General features: G+C 36.8%; 1 protein-coding gene and 3 non-coding genes across 11 annotated transcripts; 1 reads left to right on the plus strand and 3 right to left on the minus strand.

Moving 5' to 3' along the window:
* Window positions 1–15: 15 nt before the first annotated feature.
* On the minus strand, window positions 16–12,427 carry LOC139817404 (uncharacterized). 8 transcript variants are annotated; one of them, XM_071785459.1, is made up of 15 exons: window positions 11,617–12,427; window positions 9,724–9,791; window positions 9,187–9,440; window positions 8,792–8,975; window positions 8,032–8,169; window positions 7,634–7,945; window positions 7,301–7,536; window positions 7,096–7,225; window positions 5,917–7,011; window positions 5,725–5,774; window positions 5,161–5,644; window positions 5,000–5,070; window positions 4,574–4,901; window positions 3,418–3,831; window positions 16–3,342 (listed from the first exon to the last, which is right to left on the minus strand). In XM_071785459.1, exons 3-15 carry the CDS (start codon window positions 9,372–9,374, stop codon window positions 2,773–2,775), a joined length of 4,200 nt encoding a protein of 1,399 aa, XP_071641560.1. In that variant the 5' UTR covers window positions 9,375–9,440; window positions 9,724–9,791; window positions 11,617–12,427; the 3' UTR covers window positions 16–2,772. The 8 variants fall into 8 exon arrangements, with proteins under 8 accessions (XP_071641560.1, XP_071641558.1, XP_071641561.1 ...); XM_071785457.1 differs by lacking the exon at window positions 11,617–12,427 and adding an exon at window positions 10,636–11,532; XM_071785460.1 differs by lacking the exon at window positions 9,724–9,791 and having other exon boundaries at window positions 8,032–8,160; window positions 11,617–12,426.
* Window positions 12,428–12,803: 376 nt separating this feature from the next.
* On the plus strand, window positions 12,804–12,875 carry Trnae-cuc (transfer RNA glutamic acid (anticodon CUC)). Its single transcript has one exon. It is a non-coding gene; the product is annotated as a tRNA-Glu (tRNA).
* Window positions 12,876–13,024: 149 nt separating this feature from the next.
* On the minus strand, window positions 13,025–13,096 carry Trnag-ucc (transfer RNA glycine (anticodon UCC)). The gene has a single exon. It is a non-coding gene; the product is annotated as a tRNA-Gly (tRNA).
* Window positions 13,097–13,360: 264 nt separating this feature from the next.
* On the minus strand, window positions 13,361–13,432 carry Trnag-ucc (transfer RNA glycine (anticodon UCC)). Its single transcript has one exon. It is a non-coding gene; the product is annotated as a tRNA-Gly (tRNA).
* Window positions 13,433–27,656: the final 14,224 nt, after the last annotated feature.

Below are 27,656 nucleotides of genomic sequence, written 5' to 3' on the forward strand. Positions count from 1 at the left end.
TACATAAGAAGCACATTGTTGTGTTTGTACACAATTTTTATTATATCTATACATATTTTCTAACAGACTTAACTTTCTCATCAAAATACGAATATTGTAAATAAATGTACAAATAAAACGCAAGTAAAAAATTGAGCTCGGCATCAGAATATAAAATTATAGAATGCACATCATCATTGCACCACCCAATTTTCTAATTGTTGTTTCTAAATAATTTACGTGGGCTCGCAATACTTTTCATCAAATCGAGGACAGATTCGTATCTAATAAGATTTGTTATCGGAATAAGAAAAGCGAAACCTGTCGCCGATATGTCGTGTTTTATGCCGATAATTTATTTATTAATTTTTTTCGTCATAAATCAAGATCCATAAATGAATAAAACGAACTTTTCAAGTAATTTGATGTATTACAGTTATCATAACGAAGTAGGACGTTCGAATTAGATACGATCTGATTGTAATTTACAGAAAAAGATGTACATGTATAAATGCACATTACAGCCCTGTATATGCATATAGGATTCTTACTTGCTATCTTCTATATTTATGTACGAGGTACAAAAATATATGAGATCAACTAAAGTTCAACTCTCTGTTAGCGTGATAATTCGACGAGATCAACAGAATCAACCATGTTTCATTTCACGATGCCAACAGAGAGTCGAAGGATTCGAAAAATTGGGATACATAAAAAGGTGATAAAAAAACGGAATCTGTACAAAAAAGATCCTAGCGATAACAGAGAGTACTAATTCTTACATAACTATGGGACGCGATCAGGTGTTCGCGTATATAAATTATGTTCTCGACTCTTATGTTCCGAGTTCCGAGCATTAAAATAAATATGATTAAGTAGAATAAGTGGAGCAAAGTCTTGATCACAATAGAGCTTTGATGTAAAGACGTCGCTTAATATTACATGTACGTCTTTAAAGTAGATATCAAATTTTGTGATTTTTTTTACACATATCTTTGCCCCAATACAATCCTATACATGTTTCACATGTTCATAAGGCACATGAATTATATATAATTCAACAATGTCCTGTGCGATAAAAGATTATTACATATGTTTACTTAATATTGTTAGACATGTTGATATCGTATGTATACATACATATACGAAACATGGCAACTATTCGACTCGATGGATACAGTATAATTCATGAACTGTCATGCTCATCAGTCTTTGTTTCATTCTTAATACAAGATTGGTATAAAAAACGATATAAAATCTAATATATACTACGAATACATAACCATCTGATACAAAAAGTACTAAACTTATGTGAAGATTATTCATTCGAATAATATTCCTGGCCATATTACATTCTTAATTATGTACATACGATCACAATTGACTTCAAATATTTCCATACATATTTATAATACATTTTTCACAATTAACATGAACGTTATGTTTAGTTCGGTTAAAATTATATATCTGAAGTAGTTACAGGCGTTAACAGAATCGCGGTAATTTTGATTATATATACGTAAAAATAAAGCGAACTGATATATAAAGATAGAACAATTTTTTTTTAATTTTTAACATTTTATAATTTTTTTGTGAGGGAAATTTATTTAAATATTATCATATATTATCATTGCACGTTATCATGCGTCTTAAAACGATTATTACTTGTTCGATATCCATATATGCAAGGATTATTAAAATTTCTGTTAAAATCAGCAATAAAATATTTACATAATTTTCTCCCACAAACGATAAGTATAATTAAAAGAACATATGTAAATAATATATGTATAAAATCGTTCCAATTTCGAAAAATGTATTAGTAATCACAATATTTGATTAAACTTGATTAACATTTTCCGAGATATAAACGCGTTCAATAGAAAAGCTAAAAATGCTATAGCTTATAAATGTTCAATTATACAAGAGCATAGAAATGTATCTGTAACGTATGTACATTTTTGGCAGCTTAAATATTTATGTAGGATTTATGAATGGCACAAATACAGTCTGTGATACAAGAATGTACGAGCGCTTCAAGCCAGTCTACATTGTTATCAATTATTGCCTGGTTTTTCTGTATCTTCAGTAGTGATTTCAGTAGAGGAACAGTAACGGTTTTACATACAGTCATGTGTTACTTTATAATAAACTTTATATTAAATAATAGCATGTGTGGAGAGACTATACTTAATGATCTTTCAAACGAGATGAGAAGCTTTAAGGCAATAAAAAATTCAAGATTATAATATGAATAATCGCTCGTACAATCTTGCACGACAGATTACATATGTATACGATCCTGCTATTTTTTATAATATATTGTAGCTATATACTGTTGTTCGTCTATATATATGTAGTAAAAAATGTTACTTTAAAAATTGTCAGAGAAATGTATTTAAAAATCAGCTTTACGTAAGCATTGGAGTTAACCTCTTGTTAAATGCAAGTGGCAGTAAAAGACATTGCTATAAATAGATGTATAGGTACTTTTTATCAACATTAGTTTGATCACATGTAACAATAACTATATAAAACATGTCTCCTAATATATACACTTCATTAAAATGACACATTGATACGTGTATTTTAATGGAATTCGTGTAATTGCATCATCGTACCATTTTATATCAAACCTATAAAATTTTCTGTCGATGGAAACGAAGATTTTTATGTTATGGACAAACAGTACAGCATCAATACATAATTTTTTTTTTCAATTTTCTATAACAACATGATCACGCTAAATTGCCACATTGCATTGCAATATGGCAATTTAAATTAATTTTATAATCAATCTGTATCTGAGATAGACTGATTATGATCAATCAGTTTAAATGTATTAACAGATCCGTACATGTCAACCATAACAAATTTACTGAAATCTGGAGAGATACATACTTTAGCATCTCGGCTTGGTGGTAATTCGACAATCGATAGTAATTCTGGCATTTTAGGATCTCTGCCTATTTTGGTCATCCAATATTCCATTCTCCTCGTACTATAGTACTCGTCAATGTTACTCGTACCAGCTGCACTCGATGTCGCATCGTCTTGTAGATTAGATACACCAGTATTTATGCTTCGGCTGTTAGATATTTGTGAATTCAAAAATGCATTCGTATTGAATGAGGGAGTGCTTGCACTGTGCCTGATGCCCATCCGACTTCTTTTCATATTCATTTGGCTTCTTCTCATGTTGTTCTTTGCTTGATCAACGTTCCACCAAACTAATTCATCGTTTGTCAATGATAATAAAATCGGAACCTTTATGCCAGCTGGAGCCCAATACAATTGTGTAATGGGATTAGTGTGAAAAGATAATTGACAATAAATCTCCGCCGGCTTTTGTATATCGATAATCTGAAAATAAAAAGCAAACGATATTAAACTCATACTGTATAATGCACAAATTAATTTATCATAAAACAGACTTACAGAAATTGTTCCTGATTCAAAGCCAACAGCGACATATTGTTCATTTTTTGAAATATCACAACAAGTCACGTTCTGTGCGAAACTATACTTAAAGCAGGGCTGTTCTTTAATGTGTACATACATCAACCGTGCTGTCATGTATTCGTGGATAATACATAATAATGTTAAATGACGCGATTCATTCAAAATCGCCAAGTAATTTTGGTTGTAACTTAAACAGCTGAATGAAATACATGAAGATGGATAAGACAAATCTATTTGGCTCTTTAATTGCCAAGGTATATCAATATACCATATCGTTATTATGCCTTTCTTCGTTACTGTTATAACATAGTTGTCGTTTATTTTGTGAATGTCGTTGATAGGTTCTGCTTTAGTATCAATTCCAAATATCGGTCCACTATGTCGCCATACCTGTTGATAAAAACATTTGAATTTGTTTAGTATTTAGTATTTACAAATTTAGATAGATAGATTTTCGAGGTGTTTATGACGGCAAAGATCTCATCCCAACTGGGATGACACGTAGCTCCGCGTGAAGGCGGTCGATTTTTAATCAGGGGATCCCTGGTTTAAGTCCAGCCCTCATCCCGCATGAATCTCTCAAGTTATGAGATACATTAAAAAGTTTTGGTGTGAATATAAAAGAAGTAAATTGTAATTCATTTCGGAAGCAAATAAATTTACATTTAAATAATTATTAAAACACCTAAACTAATGACAAATTAGAAATAGAGAACTAACGTATTCTCTGGCGATATAAGAGATCTGTAGTGCATTCTCTTTGATACTCTCAGAAATTGAAGTTTCTATTGTTTATAAGATAAGTATATAAACGCGGCACGATGCAGCATGATGCTTGCTAGTTAATTAGCTCAGTGATAAAACAGTTATTTGTGAAACAAAAGGTTACAATCTGTACAAAATTCTTTCTTGTTCAAGTCACCTCGTATGAGAAATTTACGTGGAATAATAATACGTGGATACAATATTGTTCCTATAAAGAAACCAAAGACAAATTCCATGATAATTGGAATAGTGTTCTACATCTTATAATGACAATTAAAATAAAAAAGGTATATATGTACATGAAATTCTGTATTTATAATAGCAGAAAGGAATAATAAAAATTAAACAAAGAATTTAATATACACACCTTCAATGCATACTCCTCCTCTTTGCATAATACCGTATTACAGCAACGCAGGTTAATAATTTTCACGAACTGGATTGGCCTTTCTAACGTTGCGACCAGCATAGTTATTCCAGTTATTATATTTAATAATTGAATGCAATTGTCTGTAACATACAGTGCCTGTTCTCCATCGGCAGACAATTGCAGGCTTGATATTCTACCTTCTATATATGCAGATTCCTGTATTATATCTTTTCCACGTGACACTATAATTTTCTTCGAAGGGCTCTCTTTGACTACAATGTCCATGTTGTCATAAGATTCGACAACTGCGTCAAATAAGCACTTCCTAGTTTGATAACAGAGAAAGATTGTCATACGGTTTAATTAAAAGTTTAAAATATAAATATATAAAGTAGTTGTAAATAATCTTCAATATTAAATTACCTCGGTAATTCATCTGATTCTTGTACCGGAAATTTCCACTTGTATAACACTCTATTCCCGTTCCCACATATCTAAAATTATCACATAGCAAAAAATTTTTTAATTTCAAAGATTTTGAATTTGATTAAATATAATGGAATTAGTATAAGAATGATACGTACAATATGATAGCCTTCGTCTTTTAACCAGTAAGAATCCAAAGATATAACGCGACTTTTGTAAGTCGCGATCGGTTGATATCCAGAATAGGTATTCCATACATTTATAAAACCCGCAGAGTCAGCCAGTATTATGTATTCCCCATCATATGTAATAGTTGCGCTTACATAAGTTACTGTATCATTATCGACAAACCCTCTCGTCTGTTTGTTAAAGCTATGCACGCAATCCTCACCCCACCACCATTTTACGTACATAGCTTCTTTTTTTGTGACAACCATCAAGGAATTGTCACGGTTGGGTATATGATGAAAGAAGATAACTTCTTCAGCTGCAGATTTTAACCGCAGATTATAACAGGCAAGATATCGATAAGTAGTATAGTCATTCCCGTAGCTTGAATAGAGAACAAATGCACCCTTTAGCTCATCCATTATATGTAATAAGGAACCCTGCGCCGTAAAAGCTATTTTCGGTATGTACTGACTGTAACAAACGTATGCCATGTTACTTATTTGTACACGGGTTGTCTCTGTATCAATTTGTATGCATATAATTGTACTTACTATTTTGAATCTCTTAAAGTAAACACTACTTTTCCATATCGGTCCCATATCTTAAAAAAAGAAAAAAAGACATTATGCACACTTGAATAATACATTATACATTATATAAAAATTTTTATTTTCTAATAATATAGCAATAAATAAAAAGCACTTTGTTTCATAAAAATATCATAACAAATTAAAATTAAATACCTGAATCGTTGCTTTGTCGGTGCATGCAGCGATGTATTTGTCCTCGTGACCAAATGCCATATCCAGTATAATCTCATTTTCCACCAAGAATTCTGTTAAGCTATCATCCTGATCATTCGCATTTGTAAAAAAGCCAGACCAGGAACTTTGTTTTTGTCGTGGGCTATCAACGTGCGTGTAATGCTGATCAAATATTTCATTGTTGTCATTCGACAGAGAGAATAACTTTATTATACCAGCACTGCTTAACGATAAGAAACAATCACCAGCCGTCGACACAATAACTTTTTTAATAGAATAGCCCTCTTTATGACCGTTAAAAACTTTTTGTTGCTTGCTTTCAGAATTCCACAGAATTATTTTACCCGATGTATTTCCCGTCAAAATTAATTCAGGATCGTCTGTGAAAGATGATGTGCAAATGCCCGTTGATATTTCTTCAGTCGTCGACATATTAGCATATTGGGGACTTTTCTTGTGAGATAAGTACAAGTAATTTTGTCTTGTCATAGCTAGATTTTTTGCAGTTTGAGCGACGTAACCTTCATATGGATGATCCATCGCGATTTGAATAATATCCAAGCATTTTTTACGTTTATGTTCTACTATAACACTTGCTTGCTCTTGAAGAAATCTTTCTATATCAGAGACCTTTTCTACATAGTCTTCTTGCTTGTCGGATGACGTAATGTATTTTCTATACTTTCTCAGATCTAGCAATAGATCATTCAAACCCGCACATATTAATTTAGCTTGAATAAAATCAAAATTTAAGTAAAGGGGCTGAAATTCTTCAAACAATTTTGCTTGCTCCAAATGATAGCCAATATACGAGTAAATATAATTGTCATCCGGCAATTTTGAAAAATCATTATTGCAATATGTGCGGTATTTTTCAATAATAGATTTATGCATCTGTGTCAATTCGTCAGGAGTTTGTTTCTTTCTGAGATGGTATAGCAGTAAATCATGCACGCCATAAATATAGGTTTTTAAATCATTATTCCACTTTTTGGCTGCAAGTGATTTATGGCACAAATCCAACATTAGTTCTTCAACTTGGAATATGTCTTGTTCCCAAAAAATTTCTAGAGTCTAAAACACATTAAATTGATATAAAATCAAAGATATGTATGAGAGATTATACATCAATTTAACAATAAATTTTAAAATATATACCTTCGGAGTTATGTTAACATCTTCGCAAAAAATAGCTAAGCTCTCGTAACGTTTTTTCAAATCTGGTTTTAATTGCTCAATACATATATCAAAAATAGTTTCTTGTTTTTGTAGAAATTCTCTCATTACTCTGTAACACATGATACAATAACATCAATATTTTAATATAATCAATGCATTATCTTAAGAAATTATATGTACATACTTGTTTCTTGCATCTTTTTTCCTTAATGATCTCAAGTAATATCTCCATCTATCAGGATGTTCTTTCATGTGGTGTTTAAATTCTTCAAATTGTGCAGCAAACATAGCTATGAGTAATGGCATTCCTTTACATTCTTCATGTATTTTTTTTGCTTCTATAGGCAATTCGTTCACATCCATTTCCAATACTTTGGCAAATAAGCCTAATGTCTCTGCTTCTGTAAATCCGTCGTTCATCTGAAAGTGACATATTATTTTTTATTATAATAATGTAATAAATACATTTATATATTTCAATATATAATAAATACAAATATAATAAAAAATATCATACCTTTATTATCTTAGGTCTTTTCTTTTGTAGAACATCAATGTCGGCAGTGAGAACTAGAGTTTTACATTTGAAATCAAAAGTGGTAATAATCTTTTTATCATAAACATCATCTAAGATCAATAAAGCGTTGCAATTTTCTTGTTTATTAAAATAATGTTTCAAATAATGGATCAAAGAATCTTTCTCCAGTGGAGTAAATAATTCTGGTTGGATTTCTAAATTTCTCACGTTATGATAGAGTGAGTTTAATTGAATTAATATTTCTTCATCGATTAAACGATCACATGTAAATTTTATCCAGTAAACTTGATTCTAAAACAAAAAAATAGTTTTATGCAAAATGTAATATATTAATATTATATACTATGTCTAAAATAATTAATAAAAAAATATCATACGGAAAATAAATCTTTCACTAATTTTGCATCCTTGAGAGCACTGGCAACCAGACATGATTTTCCAAATCCTTTCATGCCATGTAACGCAATGTATGCTGTGGGAATTAACTGCTGTAAAGCTATCTTTAACTGCTCAACCTGCAAACACAATGCATTATATAATAAACAGTTTTCATTTTATATATCAGAATCATTTATTATGATGCAATACAATGGCGAATTTTGGCACTTTAATATCGCTGAAACATGATTTGAGGATTTCTAATAGTGAGGCTCTAAGTGCGTGTCTATAGTGCGCCTAATGAAAAATCCGCCACTAGTGCATTACGTACAAAAATGTATAGTGAAACATATAATGAAAAACACTGAAAAAGTCAAACTTACGCGATATATGTTTCCATACGTATGCATAAAGAGGAACAGTTAAATTAAATAAGAATTAAATAGCCTATTACAACGAATTATATCTAAATACACGGGATTAAATATGTTACTGAAAATTTTTAAGAATAAAAGCTGATTTTATTGTCTATTAAAAAAATATTATTAAAGATTATATCAAATTTATATAGCAATACACGATGCTTATATATTGCAATATGCATTACAGAAGTAAATGAAATGTCAGATAATCAATAGTTTATAGTTCATAATTTTATCTTATCATTGACGGTACGACCACAATCGAGAGATAAAGTCAGAATGACTCATACATCTTAACACATTGTATGTATATATATTACAATATAGATAATTATACCTTCTCTTCTCGGGTAACTGTCAATGGAGAAAGGGGTGGAATGTTAGGAGGTCCAGCATAATAATCTATCTCTCCATTGGTTTCTATCTCATAATTGCCTAACAATTTATCTATTTCATCGCTAAGCCATTCGTAGTGATGTTTTAAGGATTGATGAAAGACATCAAAAGCACGTGGGCCACATCTTAAAAATGTTAACACGAACACTTATAATGAAATCAGTTTACCGTGTAAGATGCATCGTTAACTAAGAATGCCAATTATAAAAATGATAACTAGTGAGATATAATTGCTATTATTATTAGTAAGTGCGATAACATTAAAATAAAAAAATGTGAAATTTTGCATAATATATGTGCGAATATATCAACAAATATATACATAAATATACATACCTTGGTAGTATATCTAACAACCAGCCTGCTCTCGCTTCTTTAGTGGCTCCAGAATAAATTTGTTTTACATCCTCTTGTCGTAAGATATATTCATTTCTTAGAGGCTGTATGATGTCATTATCTATATCTAAATCATCAATTATGTTCTCCCTCAAACGAGTGAGGATGTCTCTATGTGACTTCTCCATTTTTATAATCAAAATTCGCAATGCAAAATCCCGTGATTGGAAGTTACTACAAATTTCAGTGCAGTTCTGAAATAAATAATTATCTCTGTTATTTTAATAAGCATCAGATAATTTCAATACTTAAGAATAAACTGCAATAATGTTATTTGTAATTGCGATAATGTAATTTAATCTTTCAGAACTAAAAAAAGTCAACATCACTAAATTAAGAATAAAATAATACATTATATATATATTTTTTGCTAATTAATTTACTACTTTTCAATATTACAAAATTATATAAGATTTGTTTTAGCAATAATAACAACAATATATAACATTTGGCAATAATCGATATTGTGATATATACATTTTTGCGTCACTCCATCATATTATCCCCTTTATTCCTTTTTTTCTGCATCTTCAACACTACGATCTCTTCATTTCATAAAAAAAAGAAAAATCTCATACAAATTTTTATTTCTATTATACAGATAAATAACATAAATTGACAGTTAATTCTTCTAACATGTTTATGATCGTATATGCAAATGCTGCCTACACACATCAGACGCAATTCTTTTATGTAAGCGAATATTCGTTGGGAACCGAGCGCGTTTCTTCATCGAGATATAAACAAATATTTATAAAAACTATTCGTAAAAAATATACAATTTAATAAAATAATTGAATTGTACATCTCAAAATCAGACATAAATATTAATTTCGTTTTTTACAAATATATAATTCCTTTACAAAGATAAAATAAAATAGAAATCAGAAGAACATTACTAACATCCAATTACAATAACAAGAGATGTTTGAAAGAAATATGCGTGTACTGCATTATATAAATAACATTAAAAATGGAAAGATTATAATCAAAATTATTTACACAGTTCAATAGGCAAGCATTTGCGTCACAAACAAAAGATGTAGTACACCAGTTATTGGGAGCTTTCCAGGAAGCGACATAAGTCGCCACAAACGTCCGTCGTTCTAATATGGAGTATGGGTGCATTCCGTTTCACATCACATAATTCGCATAATGCATCATGTTGTTCATCAAATGTTAATTAAACAAGGATAAATTAAGATATCTTTAAGATATCTTTACGACGTTTTATGCAACATGCATGTTATTTGGGATGATGCATTATGCGCATCATGCGTGAAACGGAATGCACCCTATCTTTCTTTTTTGGCAATAAGTCACAAAGACAAAACGACACTTGTCGACTTGTGTCGCTCGCTGGAAAGCCCCCATTTTATCTTAACTTACGAGAAAATACGCATTACTGTCTCATCAGTCGTCAAGGTTTGACAGAACAGAATATTCATGAATCATGCGTACATGATACGATCTTTAACCTCATTTCGGGCATGGCACTGATAAAATTTTTATCTTTATATCTTTTTTTCTATATTAACGTGCACCTCGAGGTTGTACAACCGAAAAAGAGATGATCGGAAAGAAGATTAATCGAAGAACAAGTTTAAGAATAAATCGAAAAATGTTACCGTTTAGCTTCTTCGTTTTTGAGAGAAATGGAAAATTAACAAACTAACAATTAACAGACAATTAACAACGCATTTATATTTTTGTTAAGCTTCTACGTATTTTGCGTTATACATCCTCTATTTAAAAAGATGAATCTTGGATATTTTATTTATAAATTTTCTCGAGAAACTTAAATTACTTTAAATTGTTAATTTTAAATCGAACGTTACAGTTTTTTATTTATGTATTAGTTACCGCCGTTGAGACGAATTCAACGATGTATTGCGAGAGCGTGAATTAAAGCTTAAAAAAATATAAATATGTTATTAATTTTCCACTTCTCACTTTCTTTTCGTTTATATCATGATTTCCTATGTATATTCTGTAAATCGGAAGGTAGAAACGGCGATGAGAAAACTGGAAATAACGGCAACAAAAATACTAGCGAAGAAACTCGAAAAATTCCTCGAAGTCGCGATTATCTTGAATAATATTGTGGTTATCGCGGACGCGACGGAAGCGAGTCAATGCTCTCGAATATCTCACAGCGATTCGATCGACGATCGAAGGACACATGATGGATTTTCGACTCGATCACGATCAATAAGAAAAAAAATTCTTCTCCGAATTTTCCACGCATGTGCGTCATATTCTCAAAATAAATATATACGCTCTTTTTTTTCTTCTCTTTTGCTTTAGGATTATTTTCGTATATTTTCGTTGGATATCGCGACGCGCAACACTACTCTCCTCTCATCTTACCTTTTTCCTTCTTTTCCTCACGTGTTGCCTTCCAATATCGCCATTTTAATATTCTTGGCCGATGGTCCTCGTCATCCTCTTTAGAGAGCCAGATCTGTTTTGTCCAGCTCTTTCTTCCTGACCATCCTTCCCTCCGCAAACAGACGCTACCGCTCCGTTTTCGTATCCCCCGTCGAGGTGTACGCTTCACACGCTAATCGTTCGGATATAAATGACTGATCTTTTGTAGGGAAAACGCTCTTTGTTCGAAGAATCTGAGTAATCTTCTGCCGTGACGACGGCACGACCCGCACACTGCACGGCTGACGAGCGACTGAGAAACGGGGAAACAGGTACTCCTCGCGACTCGCGACACTCGCGTCAGTGCCGTCGGCCGTCACGCCGTCAGTCGCTTCGCGTGCTGGAGTTAGAAGCGACGTTGCCGATATTGTTCGACGCTATTGTCAGATCCCGCGAGACCATTGGCTAGCACGAATCGCACGATGCGCGATGCGCGTGGCCACTGTCACTGTCCTGCCACTCTTGCCGCCGTTTCTATCGTTTCCGGAGGGAACGACGCGACACAAAGGCGCGTAATGACTGCGACATTGCTGTTAGAATGTTTCCGAGGGACGGGCGATAAAAACGTATTCGCAGGACGATCTTGCCCGTCTGATTTGCAAGGTTACATTCACGCGCCTCGCACTCGTAAACCGCGACGTATCCACATATCCTCGAGAAGCTGCGAACCACTACAACAATACAATCAGCCAGTCATGGTAACATGGCGGCTGATGGGCGCGGGCGCGGAGCGGTGGTAGGAGAAAGACAGTGCTGCACCCCGCTACACCATGAGCCCTGTTACAGAATTGAACGAGTTGATCAAATCTTACAAAAATAAGGAGAATTAGAGTATCTAAGATAGCAGGAAGATTAGTTGTTCAAATATATTTCCAAATATGATAATTTTTTTAAGACGAGCTTAGAATGGACTTTTAAATAATTTAAATAAAAAACAAATATGCTGCATGTGACATGCTGTAAAATTAAACATGAGCATTATGTAAAGGTAGAAAACCTTTAATATTGTTTCACTGATAATTTTATCCTAAATAATCCTATATCAATTTCCTAATAGACCTAATAAATATTTTTGTTACAAAATTTAAACTCCAGAATACGGCATATTAGGAGGTCCGAAGGCATACTCCGATATGGTCTAGTGGCTAGGATACCTGGCTCTCACCCAGGAGGCTCGGGTTCGATTCCCGGTATCGGAATTTTTTTTTGTCTTTATTTTTATATATTTTTATATATGTATAATTGTTAATAAGTTTTTGAACGCTGAATAATTTGACGCTTTCGTAAAATGTAATATAAAAATTATGAAGCAATAAAAAAAATTAACGCGACTGACAAAAATATATCCTGCGATGGCCGGGAATCGAACCCGGATCAACTGCTTGGAAGGCAACTATGCTGACCATTACACCACCATCGCAGATGTGAGTGAGTGCATTCGGTATCGAGTTACTTGCTTCAATATGGCAAAGAAATAAATTGAAGTAAGAAAAAAAATATCTGCCACGATCAAGAATGAAAATTAACTACTCGAAAAAGAGAACGGTGACCATTGTTGCATGACGGCGAATAAAATTTTAGCGCGATTGTCAATATACGGCGGTGCAATGGCAGTCAATACGTTATATCCTTTTAGTGCTCTGAATATAAATTTATGCAAAATAAAAATAAAAAAAGAAACCCCTGCGATGGCCGGGAATCGAACCCGGATCAACTGCTTGGAAGGCAACTATGCTAACCATTACACCACCATCGCAAGTGGAAATGCAGCTCTACGTGAGTGTACACGTTGTCGAAGAAAGGCATTAGTGATTTACACGTTATCGTTAAACAGGTTTAGTAACAGGTGTAGTGTTAACGTCCTAAAACGCATTATTTACACGAAGAGATTTTATTTTATCTCCAAAGAAATCTTAAAATCTTGATCTTGTCAAAGAAAAATACAGCAAATATACTTTTTATAATTTTATTTTAAGTTGGTAATGCAATCATAACAACTCGCTTAGCGCTTTCACGTTTCTCTAAAACTATAGATTTATAATTTTGCATTGCCCTTGTCAATGGCTGCAAAGTAATAACAAGTATAACAACTGATGTTATAAAACCGGATTTAACCGTTTATACGACATTTTATGTCAGTATAGTCATATATAACGATTGATGTTATTAAACCTTATTAATGGTAACGTGTAAACGTAATCTAACAATAAGATATGGTTATAATAAGTCTATTAATAACGTTGGAGGGTAGAAATGAGATCAAGTCGTGCATATCCGGTATGTTATCATATCCGGCATGGCATCATATCAAAATATTAGAACGAGGGGTTCAGGGAAGAAGTGCGGTTTTTGAGTGAAATATTTAGACGAGGAATTAAGAGGGGTAGAGAGAGGAGGGAAGAAGTGCGTCGTTGCCACATCCCGTGTCGCAACGTGTACAAACGTGTTCAAGGTCGCACTTCAACGATGCTGATCTGCGACGCAGTTTCCGAACAAAATGGCGGGAAACGTCTTTCGACCGATTGCAGCTTGGCGCATTCGACGCTTGCCTTTATGCGTTTATGGGCCGCTATTTCTGTTAAGGTGGTTCGATGGCTACAACAAAATCCAGAGAATTTCATGAAATTTTAATATGTTGTTCTGCAATGCAAAATAGAATTATGTGAATTTTTTGGGAATTTTTCACCGTCCCGTTTTGAAAAAAATCTACTCCAAAAACCTAAAAAGTACAATTTTAGGAGTAGATTTATTTCAAAACGGGACGGTGAAAAATTCCCAAAAAATTCACATAATTCTATTTTGCATTCCAGAACAACATACTAAAATTGCATGAAACTGGCTGCATTTTTAACATAGGTTCTTATGGTTTTTATGGGAAATGACATATTGCATATACCTTCAGAATGAAATAAGTGCAAGAAAAAATGCAAATGATAAAGAAAAAGAAATTTGCACATGTAACTTAATAATTTACAAATAAATGAGCGAAAGAAAGGGGAAGGTTACCGCACATTTCGTAGAAAAATTAATTATTAAAGCATAAATTGCTTGATTTTTCGTCTGCATAGACTGTCATGGTCGTGAACGACGTGAACAGCAGCACGCATTATACACGCGGCGACCAATCAGAGCAATCCCCTTCATTCCCACTACTTCAAACGCTAGTGCGCTGTTTCCAGAACCCCCGCGTCCCACTACTCCCCCCGATGAAGCCATCGAACCTCCTTAACTTCTAACCGACCGTCAATTTTTCAGAATAGCCAATAATGGAGTTGGCTATTTCGATAGAATAGTCGGTTAGAAGTTAACAGACGTTGGAAATAGTGGCCCATAAACGCATAGCGAGATTGTACACTGGCCGTCAACGATTCATTTTCTAAGATAAGGGGGGAACAAAAGTTCTAGTGACCTTAATAGAAGTATATCAATAGCATATGTTTAGGCTTCTATGTTCTCTTTCCAGGTATAGCAGAGTGACGTCAAATGACGTATTAATTCCGTCTCTCAATGACGTCTCTAACGTTATTAAGACGCCTTTAGACGTCATCTTGCTATCTGGGCCTTATCTCAGAAAACATATTATTGTCGGCCAGTGTACGTGATGTAGAAGTATCTCTTACGTTAACAGGAAAATTCTTGATGTATTCCTTGCAATCGTGTAACCATTCGTTGAAAGTCTCCTCTGTTATTACACCTTTCACAAAAGATGTGTATATTTTGTACGGAATGTGGTAACGAAAATTTATCGAAATTCTTTCTTCTCCTAACTTCTCGTCCTAATACTTTAATCGAATATGATATGATGTAACACTGGATATGCCCATGATCCGATCTCGTGCATTTCTTTCCTTCCCCCCCTCTCCTTCATTGCAAAGCAGCTTAAAAGAAGATATATTTTCCAACGCTCTCATTCGTCGAACCGGGCCCCCCTCGCACCATCCTCTATCCCCATCACCTTTTCACCGACGAAAAGGCCTTCTCCAAACCCCTGTTCTATCTCCTATAGCATTTCTCCCGCAATTCCCCCTCTCATCCCAATTCTCCGCCCAACATTGTGATTGTGAGTGACGTAATCGCTATAATTAGCTACTGGTATTCTTTCTCTTCGGACGATATAATAAAAAGTTTTATTCTTTGTAATAAAACTTCTTGCACTTTCTGTTTCTTCTTTTTATCTTTCCAATATGCAATTATACTTGTTTTATTTTAAGTGCAATTATGAGGCACAAATCTAATGTTTACAGGCTACACCAGTTTTGTCGAATCTTTTATGACAATTGTTAACATTTTATATAAATACATTTTCAAGCAAAAGCATATATAATTAGAATACAATATAAGATTCATTAAAAAAAACATTGAGAACAAATCACGAATCAAACGTGAAACAGTTATTAACACACAGTAATTGGGTAACTCCATTCCGCGAAACGATTTGAATACTATCGATTTTATATATCTACTTATTATAAGCACGTACATTCATTCGTGTTATACTTGTTGGACAGAAATAGTCGCTTATCGTATCTGCATTATCTAACACGTAAACTCCAAATATCGGTTTCATATTATCGGGATGCTACAAGTTCCTACCGATAAATAAACAAATTTTTAACGCAGGCATAAAATGACTACATACTTATTTGTCAAACGACAAACAAAGATATTTATCGCTTTTTTATTTCATTATCTTTATACATTGTTTTGTCGAGTAACGCTGTTTAAATAACCTGTTCGTCTATTGTAAGTAAAATCCTATCTGCACACACCTCGTTAGAGTTTAATACTGATAATTTCAGACGACGGATAAATTTATATATAGATGATAATTCGCCGTAAAGTCGATATCAATTATCGCGCCATTCAGTCTGCGGCAATTTAATCGACATCCAGTCGTACAGATACGGGATTTTTCATATGCAATATAACCGCCGGATGCATACCAGCGGATAATGAACGCACGCGGCGCATTGTTTTCCGCTCACCAATTAGGCAGCATTACCAGTCCGAAATGATGGGCTCGCCAATTAAGCAGCATTATCCGGCTCGAAACGAGACGACCCCCAAAGCTGCCTGCCAAACTGCCTTTATCTGCCAAAATTAAAAAACTTTAGACGCAATAAACTCAGACGTATATTGTGCACGATTGGGCATACGTACTTACGAGTTCTCACACGGTTTACAAAGTAGAGTGATTAAAGCTTGCCTTGATAAATTGACACTTGCGAGAATAGCGTTAAATAAATCCAACGATAAAGCTCTTATCGTCTCAAACGGAAGTGTTTTTCCCCGAAATGATGTAGACGCGCTTAGTAAATGACGATGTTGAACACACACGAAGATCTGGAATACAACGGGGTTGCGCGAAGCTGAAAAGTTAGATTAGATATCGGACGAATGCAATTAGGCAAAGTTATCTTCGTGCTTATTTGCCCTGATACGTGTTCCGATGGCGGAAATTCCGAGCGATATTAGAATACGAGAACGATGCGTGATTAGCGCGGTCAGTTATTTGCACCGACACGGGATGCGGAGATATATACATCCGAAATTCTCTCAGCGCGAGGCACAACGCAAATTCGATTATGTTAGAAACAGCATTTGGCGCTCGGCCCGCATTAGCCACGCTCCGGTTACTTGCTTGATTAATTTGCCGCGGATTTATTATCGCGAACAACCACGCTCGCGCGGAAGATCTATGCCTGTGTTTCGTAATTCCTCCGCACATCGAAATATCCCTACAAAGGACAATATATCTCTGACTGTGATAAAAGACACAAAGTTAGCCGAAACTGTCTATTTTCTACAAATTTTCAAAAAAATGTTTAAGAAATATTTTTATTTTATGCTTAGTAATATTATTATTGAAATACGATATGATTGAAATAATATGATACGGATAGTACGTATAGCATTACTACAGGTGATTATAGGATTATGATAATATGTGTAATTATTATTTTAATAATTAAATTATGATATTTATAAAGAAAAAGTGTATAATCTACGTACGGCCCTTCTATAGGCTTTCTATGAAGATTTCGGTTTTTGTTTTCGGTTTCAGCCGAAATTAAAAAAGATTGTTTTGGTCGGACTCTAGTGCGCATTTTCAATAATGCCGTACGCGAAACTGACGGCGTGTTTCAGATATTGTCCTGTTACGTGCCGTACACAATATTTCAGGTATTTATTGTTTTTATTTCTAAAATTTTTACAAGATAGTTTATCCAAAAACAAAACTAAGCCTAATAAATCTAAGTCCCGCTCTATTTGTCTAGATCCTTATCCCTCGCCTCATTTAATTCCATCTAATTTTTTTATCTAAAACTCTCTTTCTGTACGACCTAGTCACGTTCAACGATAAACGACGTCCTATCCTAACAGATCTTTGTGTCATATCTTGTGCCAATCTTTCTGGTTTACTTGCTCTTTTAAGAAGCCGCTCTAATCACTACTTCCGATATCAGAACGCGTTGCATTATTGGCTCATATCCACGAAAATTCAACCTATTCCTTTAAGCGAGGATTCCTCTTGTGAGAGTCAGTCTTATAGCTCTTAGAATATTGCAATAAAAAAAATGCAATTGTTTACTTAGAAGACTTTATTTGACACAGAGTCAGTGGTATGAGGCCTACCTTTATTTTATTATAATATTATGTTGCGTTTCGCGTAACAACGCGCGGCGAAAGAAAGCAGCTTTATGTTGACACGAGACACGACGATAAAAAGACAATAGGCCTGTTCCTTTTATCTCAAACCGTACGCGTACTGTCAAAATCTTCTCGAAGTAACACATGGAACATGGTTCGTTCACGTGTAATGGCAAGTCAAATTGAGAATCGCGAAAACGCAGGTAAGTAGAAGCGAAGTGTCGAACAAAGGATCGAGCGGGTCGATAAAACGAGGAAAATGCGACCGTCTGAAATTGCGAACTTACAGAAAGGTTCTTGATGTAAATTCGCGATTTTTTGGGAATTTGATGTTGTAAGAAAGCAGCGTTGTCGAAAATAAAAGACTCGAGTAAACGGACGTGTCATATTTTCAGTCATTTCGTAGCACAGCCCATCGAAAATTGGGCATTTTCATGTAATATCCGGGCGATACGCGTGAAATTATCTGAAAGACGCTTCCAAAACGTTCCTTTCGACATGTTTATTATAAGATCTTTCCAGCATTTTAATTAATTTGTGGTCATTCTACATTAGTCGTAATCGTAAGAAATTGACCAATCACAGTCTATTAATCTTCGATCGCAAGCAGAATAATAACAGAGTGTGATTGGTCAATTTCAAACGACTCTTACAATTGCGACATGTAGAACGGCCTTAACGCGTCGAAGCGTCGAAACGCAAATCGCAACCGTTGAAAAAGGATGTGGCTGTGGCTCGCGACATTCTTTCTCGCAGTTATGGTTGCCATTAGAATATATAATAAAACATCGCGGAAAAGCGTAATGTAAGGTAAGCGATCGGAACTCCGTCATTCGGGACGAGAGTCACGGCGTTTTTCTCCCCTCCACTTACACACGCAAAGACTCTCGGTCTATTCGTGTGACGCTGTTGTCGAGCGCCTTTGCGTGATGCGTAATAAGTGGTAGAGGAAAAACGTCGTGATTCTCATCCCGAATCTGGCAGACTCCGTTGTTTATTCCGCCAAGAAACGGTGACGGTATCTCAAGGCCGATCGATTCGGAGCTCCATCGATCAAGATATCTTTGAGTTAGATCTTCGTAATTACGCGACTTCGTGTACTTGGAGTGCACCGGTGCAGGGCGGTGCAAGTGTTATCGATTTTGCTATTAAACGGTTGGTAGACAGTAGATCGGAAGTCGTTCCCGCGGCCCGCGTAGGGTCGGGAACGGGAATAGTCGCGGCCGTGTCCTGTATTTTTAATCGCGGATCGACAGAGTAGCTCGCCGATGGAAGGTTCGAGAACGGGCCCGAGGATCGACCCGAGATCCTTCCGGCGCCATGGGAATCGTCGCGGACGGTAATCCGCGTTCTCGCGAAACGGCCCGGGAGCCGCTGGGTGCCGCGGGGTGCCGCGGCGTTTCGGGAATCGTGTCGCGCCGCAAGTGTTGTGTCCGTGTGCGTGTAAAGTCGTAGAAATGCGTGACTCGAGGTGCGTGTGATGAAAAGAGCATTATTGAAAGCGTAAGGTGAGACAGGTGTGTGGTGAAAAGCGCATATCATTGAAAGCGTAAGGTGAGAAAGGTGTGTATGGTGAAAAGTGTTGGATAAGTAACGACTGTAATGGCGGAGTAACAAGTGTAATATGGAGCAACGAGTAACGCCTTCGCGGATTTCCAAGATGTCTACGGAGGACGGAGGGAGACCTGGGAGACGCCGGCCGTGTCGAGCCGAATTAATGGCGATCGAGGAGAGGTGGACCTCTTCCAGTTTCCGATCGTCGCGGAAGAACGGTGAGTCGCGATACAAAGTATATCTATTTTGATATAAGAATCTGTCGACGCGATTTACGGCGAATGAAATAAGCGAGAGCAGATCGGGTTGGATTAATTATTGGCGAAATTAGTTATCGAATGGAAAGTTGTTAATAAAAAATTTGTGTATTGATCACGTAATATCTGGTCAGTTTGTTAGTGACACATAATAATACCTTAAATTATGATTAGTTTTATATTGTATAATTATTTCTAATTATAGTTCAACTACGATATGCGATAATTTTGATTTTTTTGCATTAAATCTAAAAGCTTCTGCGAAAATTTTAATTAGCATTTTTGGAAATCTCTCTTCTAATCGTACTCGTATCTGGCATTTCCTTGAAAAATAATTTGTTGAAAGAAAATAGAAAGTATATATATAGGATGTCATTTTAATTTACCTCCCAAAAATTTGTTTATCTTTGATCGTAGAAAAAATACTTCAAGCAAAAGTTGTTTGGTTTGAAGGGGGACACATGATTCTGAGTCATGTGGTACATATTGTTTTCAAAAAATTTTAAAGGTGACAGATTTCTGGAATAAAGCTTGCTTTTCTCCTTAAGATAAAAGTCGTAGATCTCGAGATCTCTTCTTGAAAACGACATCTACGGCATGATTTACATCGGGGAATTAATTATGTCCCCCTTCAAACCAGACAAATTTTGTCCGAAGCATTTTTTCTACATCAAGTTTTTTGAGGGGAGGTAAATTAAAATAGGACACTCTGTATATACGTCTGTGTATAAAAATATAGCACATAATCTTATTAGAAGATCTTATTAGAAATCTCATTTAGAAAGAAATGATTTTTATTACGATATATATTCTCAAGTGCACCACGTCATTTTTTTCTGCAATCGGAGAATGTAAAAAGATTATCGAACAAGCTGTCGCTTAAAAACTGACAGATATTACTTGAAGGATGGATATTAAAGTATAATTAAACATTACGTTATCTTTATTGATGCCTTGAAACTTCTTGGCGCCTCTCGACTTCGTTTATTACAAATTGCTCGATTTCAATTACAGATAAATTAGATTGTACCGCTCACAATAATCAGTAGTCCGGTTTCAATTTATATTTCGTGATATACACACAAATCTCACGCGAGAACGCGACACAAAGGAACAGAAAACTACCTGCGGACGCAGATAAATGATAAGATAATTGCGATTAATCACTCTATTTATCTTCCGAAGAAATCGAAAGCGTCGAAAGGAAGGAGCGCGGTGCGAAAGCGAATTAGGGAAAGTCCGCGAACGAAACAATCGCGATAATAATAATCGCGGAGTCTCGGAACGTCAGTAGATATCGCGACGCTGTCATCGTTAATAATGAACTAATGACAGGGACAGGGGGTCAATTAATGGCCCCGCCGAATTACGCTGATAGAACGTGCGCTGATAAAAGAGCGTTAAGATATCCACGCCGTTCACTCCGGCCTTATCCTTTAATTATAAAAGGATCTCATTAGAAAAATGCGCGGGTTACGCGCGTATTACGCGCACCGCCCGCGATCACTTGCGATGCGCATTATCTGCGGATTTGCATATCGCGTGCACATACGCACGTGTGCAGCGGGGGACGCCTGAGTGCAGGCGCCGGCCGCCGGTCGCCGCGCCGGGTGTTTGTACAAAGAATTACAGAGTACGACGATCTCCTCCGCGCCTCCGCTCTGATTGCCGACACCAAAAATTACGCTCTTTCCGCGTGCGTTTTCGAAATTGCCGGCGGCCGGCGCGGCGCCGATGTCCCGTCCCGTGATTTGCCGCTGCGGGTTGAAATGTTGCGTAAGCTTCGATAACTGATAACTTCGTGCGATATCTAACAACGTGTCCTCGGAGTGTCCTCTTTAAATAGCAAATTTTCTCGTAAATCTGTATAGTCGAGCTTTGTCAAGTTCTTTTCTGAAATATGACTTGTGTAAGTTTTATGATCAGGAAAAAAATAGCATCTTATTCAGAATCTCTTTTCGGACTAAAAAAACTGAGTTTTATTTCTTGGTGTGTTTGACTAAATTAAAAAAATTGACCCCCCTTATTTTCATTTCGATCTAATCTTTCGATACTTTCCGAGTATGAAGTTGAAAGCGTTACGCTCTTTCGCAAAACACCGTTGCTTCTACAAACCTGCAAGTAACTTCTTCATTTTCTCGCGTAAATTTGTTTCCCGCCGGAGCGAGATTACTCGAGCTCGTAGTACCTTGCCTTTTTTTTCTTCGTTGCTCGCAAACTTCGTCGGATAGCTCCACGTTCTACTTTCGGTAACTTCCACGGAAGTTCATTCCCCGTTTCGAGCGTTATTTATTTTCTTGTCCTGTTTGCGCTCTGAGACGTATCCTGTGCGAGGAAAACGACGGAGACCTGTAATAAGCGGAGTATCTCGACGAATAAAAGAAATAAAAGAAATAATAGTTCCGACAACATAGTATTTCGGCGCTGGTCTCGGCGCTGGTACAATGATCGCGATCTTTTTTATCGAATCTTTTACAAAAATACTATTCCGTTAAAATTCTCGTTTGTGGCATAGATTCTTCACGTTAAACACACGTTAGATAAATCGTAGGGATGTCCCGCGCAGCGCCGCTCTTCTTCGCAGTGCACGGGGGATGTACAATATAACGTTAGGAATTTATTGTGTACAACACAATTCCATTAGATCCCGCGCTAATTGTCAATTGACAAATACAAAGCCATTGTCTAATCTCCTCCTTGGTCTCTCGTCCTCCCTCGAATGAGCTGCGAGAGGGCGTACTCCGGGGCCCTCTTGGCGGCCCGATCGATCCGCGTTAGTCCAAGCACTTCAAATAGTGCGATCGTGGTATGCGTTCAGGAATGGCAATAACGTTGATAGGATAGTAATATGATTATCACCTGTGCAAGAGGGCCGATAGTGGTGCTACACGTATAATTAGAGACAGGATTGAAGGGGCGGAACGAGAGGATAGGTTCGCGGGAGCGTCAGGGGGACGGGAGGGTACGCGCAAGTATAATGCCATGCAAATACAGCTCATCACTTGGTCCGCCAGGAATGGAGTGCATTAATCCGCTAATGCACATGGGTCCCGTAAAATTAGATTCGGCCAGATTTAGTTGGAAATGCGATATTTCAGTGACGACCGAATTCCCGACGACTGCTATGCACCGATCGGAGAGAATTCGCGGGGCCCTGTGTGACTGTGTAACTGGCAAAACGAAACGCTGTTACTCGTCAGCTAGATTAAATGGCGATACATCGTGTCCTCGATCGAATCGCACGCGACGCACTTAAAATCCGCCCCATCCTGTCGCGCTAAATAAAAAATGCGCATTCGGGTCTTTGCGACGCCAATGAGCGTGTCGCGCATTAACATCCATCAATATTCATGCGCCGACGAGTTAGCAGTCATTGTCGCGACGCAATGTGCGAAATGCACGTTCATCGACGCGCCTAAATACCGCCGCGAATTTCCAAGCCTGGCGACCAACTGCGAGTTCCCCGTCGTTCTAACAGATGGCTGTAGGATGGTGCTTTTTGCATCGTCGAATATTTGCGAATATCTCGTTCATACTGTGTAAAAAAAAACAAAAATGATACATTGGTCTTAACATGCAAATTATCGTTTTATTATTTGTCATTCGTATTCATTCGATATATCTGTGCGATACGTTATACACACAGAAAAAAAAGTGTCAAATCAACACTCCATATGCTTGTATATACGCAAGAATATATAATCTTGAAATAAGATTATATTGCCTTGGTTCAACTATATAATTATTCGTTTAACACTAATTTTCTTCGTTTAACGCAAATATAATCTTATTTCAAGATTATATATTCTTACGTATATACAAGCATATCGAGTGTTGATTTGACACTTTTTTTTCTGTGTATACATAAAAAAATATATGCACCAGCGTTCTAGGAATTGCGCGTTTTTAAGATTTAAAGTAACAAGAAATATATTCCTAAAAACGCTTTGAACGTGATTTTCGCAAAAACGTTTTAATCCGACGCTTTACTCGTCGGTGGCGTTGATTCTCGCCGATCCCCCGAATCCCTTGTTCTCCATCAGTCGTGGAGCTGGTATCGCGACTCGGACATCTCTCCCCTGTTACGTTTAGAATCCACCTGGCACCCCTCCCCCCCGCCGCCCGCGGACCGGCTTCCCCCTTCTTCTCGCGTGGTTCCTCGTTCGACCGTGGGATTACTCGCGTCCAATTAAATTTAACGAATTTCCACGGGTGCGAACGGCTTTATTGGTTTCATTAATTACGCATGCATCGCCCTCGCGGCGCGGCTTCTCCGGAACGCAGGCACGTCCGACCGGCGCGCGTATCCCGCGATCGCCACTATCATTTCTATCACGTACCGGCTTGCACCGTTTTATACAGTTCCATGGCGATTTGGTGTTTGATGACGCGAACGAGCCCCACTTGGTAGAGCCGAATTGTACACGGGATTATCCATTAATTATACTCGAACGATAAATCTGTTGATTGTGTGATAACTTAACGTTTTGGTTTCCTTAACAAGACTCTACCGCGGCATTAATTATGAACGACCATGGATTTTAATGTGCGGTATTTTAATTAAAATTTTAATTAAAATAAACTTCATTAGTTTCTATTAGCCGAGAACGTAGCCGGGCTACAAACAATATAACAAACGTTTGATCAAAGGAAACGTTTCTGCGTTATTCTATATGCACTTTGTGATATGTCGTAATGAGATAACTCATACGCACCCTCACGCACAATCGCAATCGATTTACCTTTTATTACGATATCTGCATACGTTCTATAAATACTAAACCGAAATAGGGATACGCGGAGGGTGATCGAAGTTGCTGCGGTGAATATGCCCCGCGGGATCCACGAACATGAGGCGAAAGGGGGGCGAAAGAGAGGCGGAAGGAAGGGGAGAATCCAACGCTATTCCGGATTTAGTAATTAAATATTTTCCGGCCCGATTCGACGGCACCGTCGATTTACTATACTTTGACGGAATATCGACGCGACCGGCGCGACTGGCCGGGAAACGATTGATTCGTAATCACGGCGTTGCAAAAGTTTGTTTAAAAAAGCTCGCGGGATCCAAATAACCGGCCATGAAACAGCATGAAAGAGGAAAAGCAGGATCAATAACGTATTTAAAGCGACATGCTTTTTTTTCTCGCGTTTCATTCAAGCTCGTGAAACATTTTTTAAATATAATAAAAAAAATTCAATCCGTCAGTGCTCTCCTAAATGTACAGGTATATTGATCAAATTCGATTCTCGTTCACGTATTTTGAAGTATTCTTTTTACGCTGAATAGAATGATATAAATTTATTTCGTTCTCTTTTGATACATTTTCATTACCTTTCGCGTATTTTGACACGTATCGGGTAAAATATTACGAGATAAGCTTGTTTTTGTCTGAAAATAGCGATAATGTGCGATAACGTGCAATACGACGATGCGAGAAAAAGACGTTTTCTCGTGCGATAACTTGGAAGCTCTATCAGAAGTTCAGGACGAGCGGCAAACATGCGAGATCCCGGTGCGCTAGCCTATATCGACACGAATATGCTAATCATCTCGTGGCGCGTTAGTTATGCTAATTTCTCAATGATTCATCAGGGCAAGCATATGCTCTCTTGAATTTTATTCTGACCACCTGCGAAGGGCTAATTGTCGATGAATTATTAATTTACGAACGACCCGCATGGTGTACTTACGCTTTAATGATGCCGACGCGGTTTTTTCAAACGCGTGCGAACCTTCGCTTTCACGTAATGTTTGCATTAACTCGTGCCTATCTGTAACGTACTTTTATTACGTCGACAATTAGTCCTCACCGGAACAGACCACGTTATTGCCTGGTTCCTGACTTGCTGCAACGTTTTGCTATTAATGACTTACATTTAATTCCGAATATAAATAATCTATAGCAACGTATTTATTATAATTTTTACTTACGTACAATTAACATTGTTACACATAATTATGTGCGACACAACGCATGTTCTCTCGCTACGTTACCTTCATTTCTAGCTATTTAACGTCGCGCGACAATTTCTCGACGCGTTCATACAAATGTATGTGTAAATATTAACTCGCGAATAATTCGAACGCAGGTAAACAATAGACGTCGGTGTGTGCGTGACGCACGCGTCGATGAATCGCAAGACCTCAGTAAAGCGGATGTATCGCGTCGCGTCGCGTCGCTTCGCGCGTAAATCTTCGGACGAGGCGCGCTCCTCTCATTCATTCCGGGGACGGAACAGGCGCCCTTATTCCTCTCTTCCGCGAGAATGCTAATTAACAATTGCCAGCTCGCCAGGCGGCGCGCGACGAAATCGTAAAACGGTACGTTACCGCGGCCTAACAAGGCGTGAAGGGTGGAATTAGACGGTGACGTCACGGGTTACCGAAAACGCATTTCGTCGACGTCGCCGCGCCCGATCGGCAGCAACAGCTATACCGACAGCGACATGCACGGAAAGGGAAACGGAGAGAAAGAGGAAGGCGACAGATCTCCCTGCAGGCTCGTAAACTGGCGCAATGGCCCTGAGAAGAGGGGCTTCGTCGTCGGGTCCAAAAAGCGGACGGAGGTCGTCAATGTTGATGATGCGTGGATCACGATGTACTGACGGCTCCATCATAGCTCGCCGCGGGTCTCTGCGTACCTCGCCTCTCCCCCTCTCTGCTCCTTTCTCTCCCCTTTTGCTCCTTTCCATTCTATGGGAAAATATACCACCTCTGTGTAGCCTATTCCATTTGCTTTATTGAAATAATGTCGAGGGCCCAAACCGCTTCTACGTCCCACCGCGGCGAGGACCGGATTTTATCGCGATGATTTTCGAAGATTTATTTCTGACGATCGTTTGAGTTCGGGAGTTTGGAGGGTCTTATAGACACGTTTCCGTTTAATGATGTATAACACTTACATAATATATATTTATTTTTGCTAGTGAAAGACTTCTCCAAATTTTTAGTTTGCAATATATTACGAAATAGGTCTAATTGGCAGACATTATTATAAATGCTTGCTATATTTTTTTTACATGTAGTAACCGTTCAGTAAACCGTTTTAATGTTTCGTGCATTATTTACTTAAGTTATTCGTAAAATAGAGAATAGAGTATTATATATTTGCAGAAAAATCAAGTGACACATGGTAATCAGATGAAACTCGTGCTGACTATAAAATAGAAGCGTCTATTACCATATGTTACCTTCTGCTTAGCATATTCTTAGCAGAACGCGACGACGAGGACGGGTTTTACTGTATTCCGATTAAGTCCGACTTTAATTATAATGAACCTTGAATTCAACGGTTATTGTGTATACCTCCATATTGCAAGAAATACAGCTGTCACTCGCATTTATCGTATTTTTAGAGGCGACAATGATGGAAACCGAAGTCATCTTTTATGCAAAATCACATGCTCGAAAATAATTTCGTAATAAGAACGATATGTGTTTGATGTATAAAATTACAATATTATATAAGTTATAGAATACAAAAATGAAGTTATGGCATATAATATTCACGTTAAAGA

The sequence above is a fragment of the Temnothorax longispinosus genome, chromosome 8 (genome assembly GCF_030848805.1).
Source record: "Temnothorax longispinosus isolate EJ_2023e chromosome 8, Tlon_JGU_v1, whole genome shotgun sequence".
In the NCBI taxonomy this organism is placed as follows: Eukaryota; Metazoa; Arthropoda; class Insecta; order Hymenoptera; family Formicidae; genus Temnothorax; species Temnothorax longispinosus.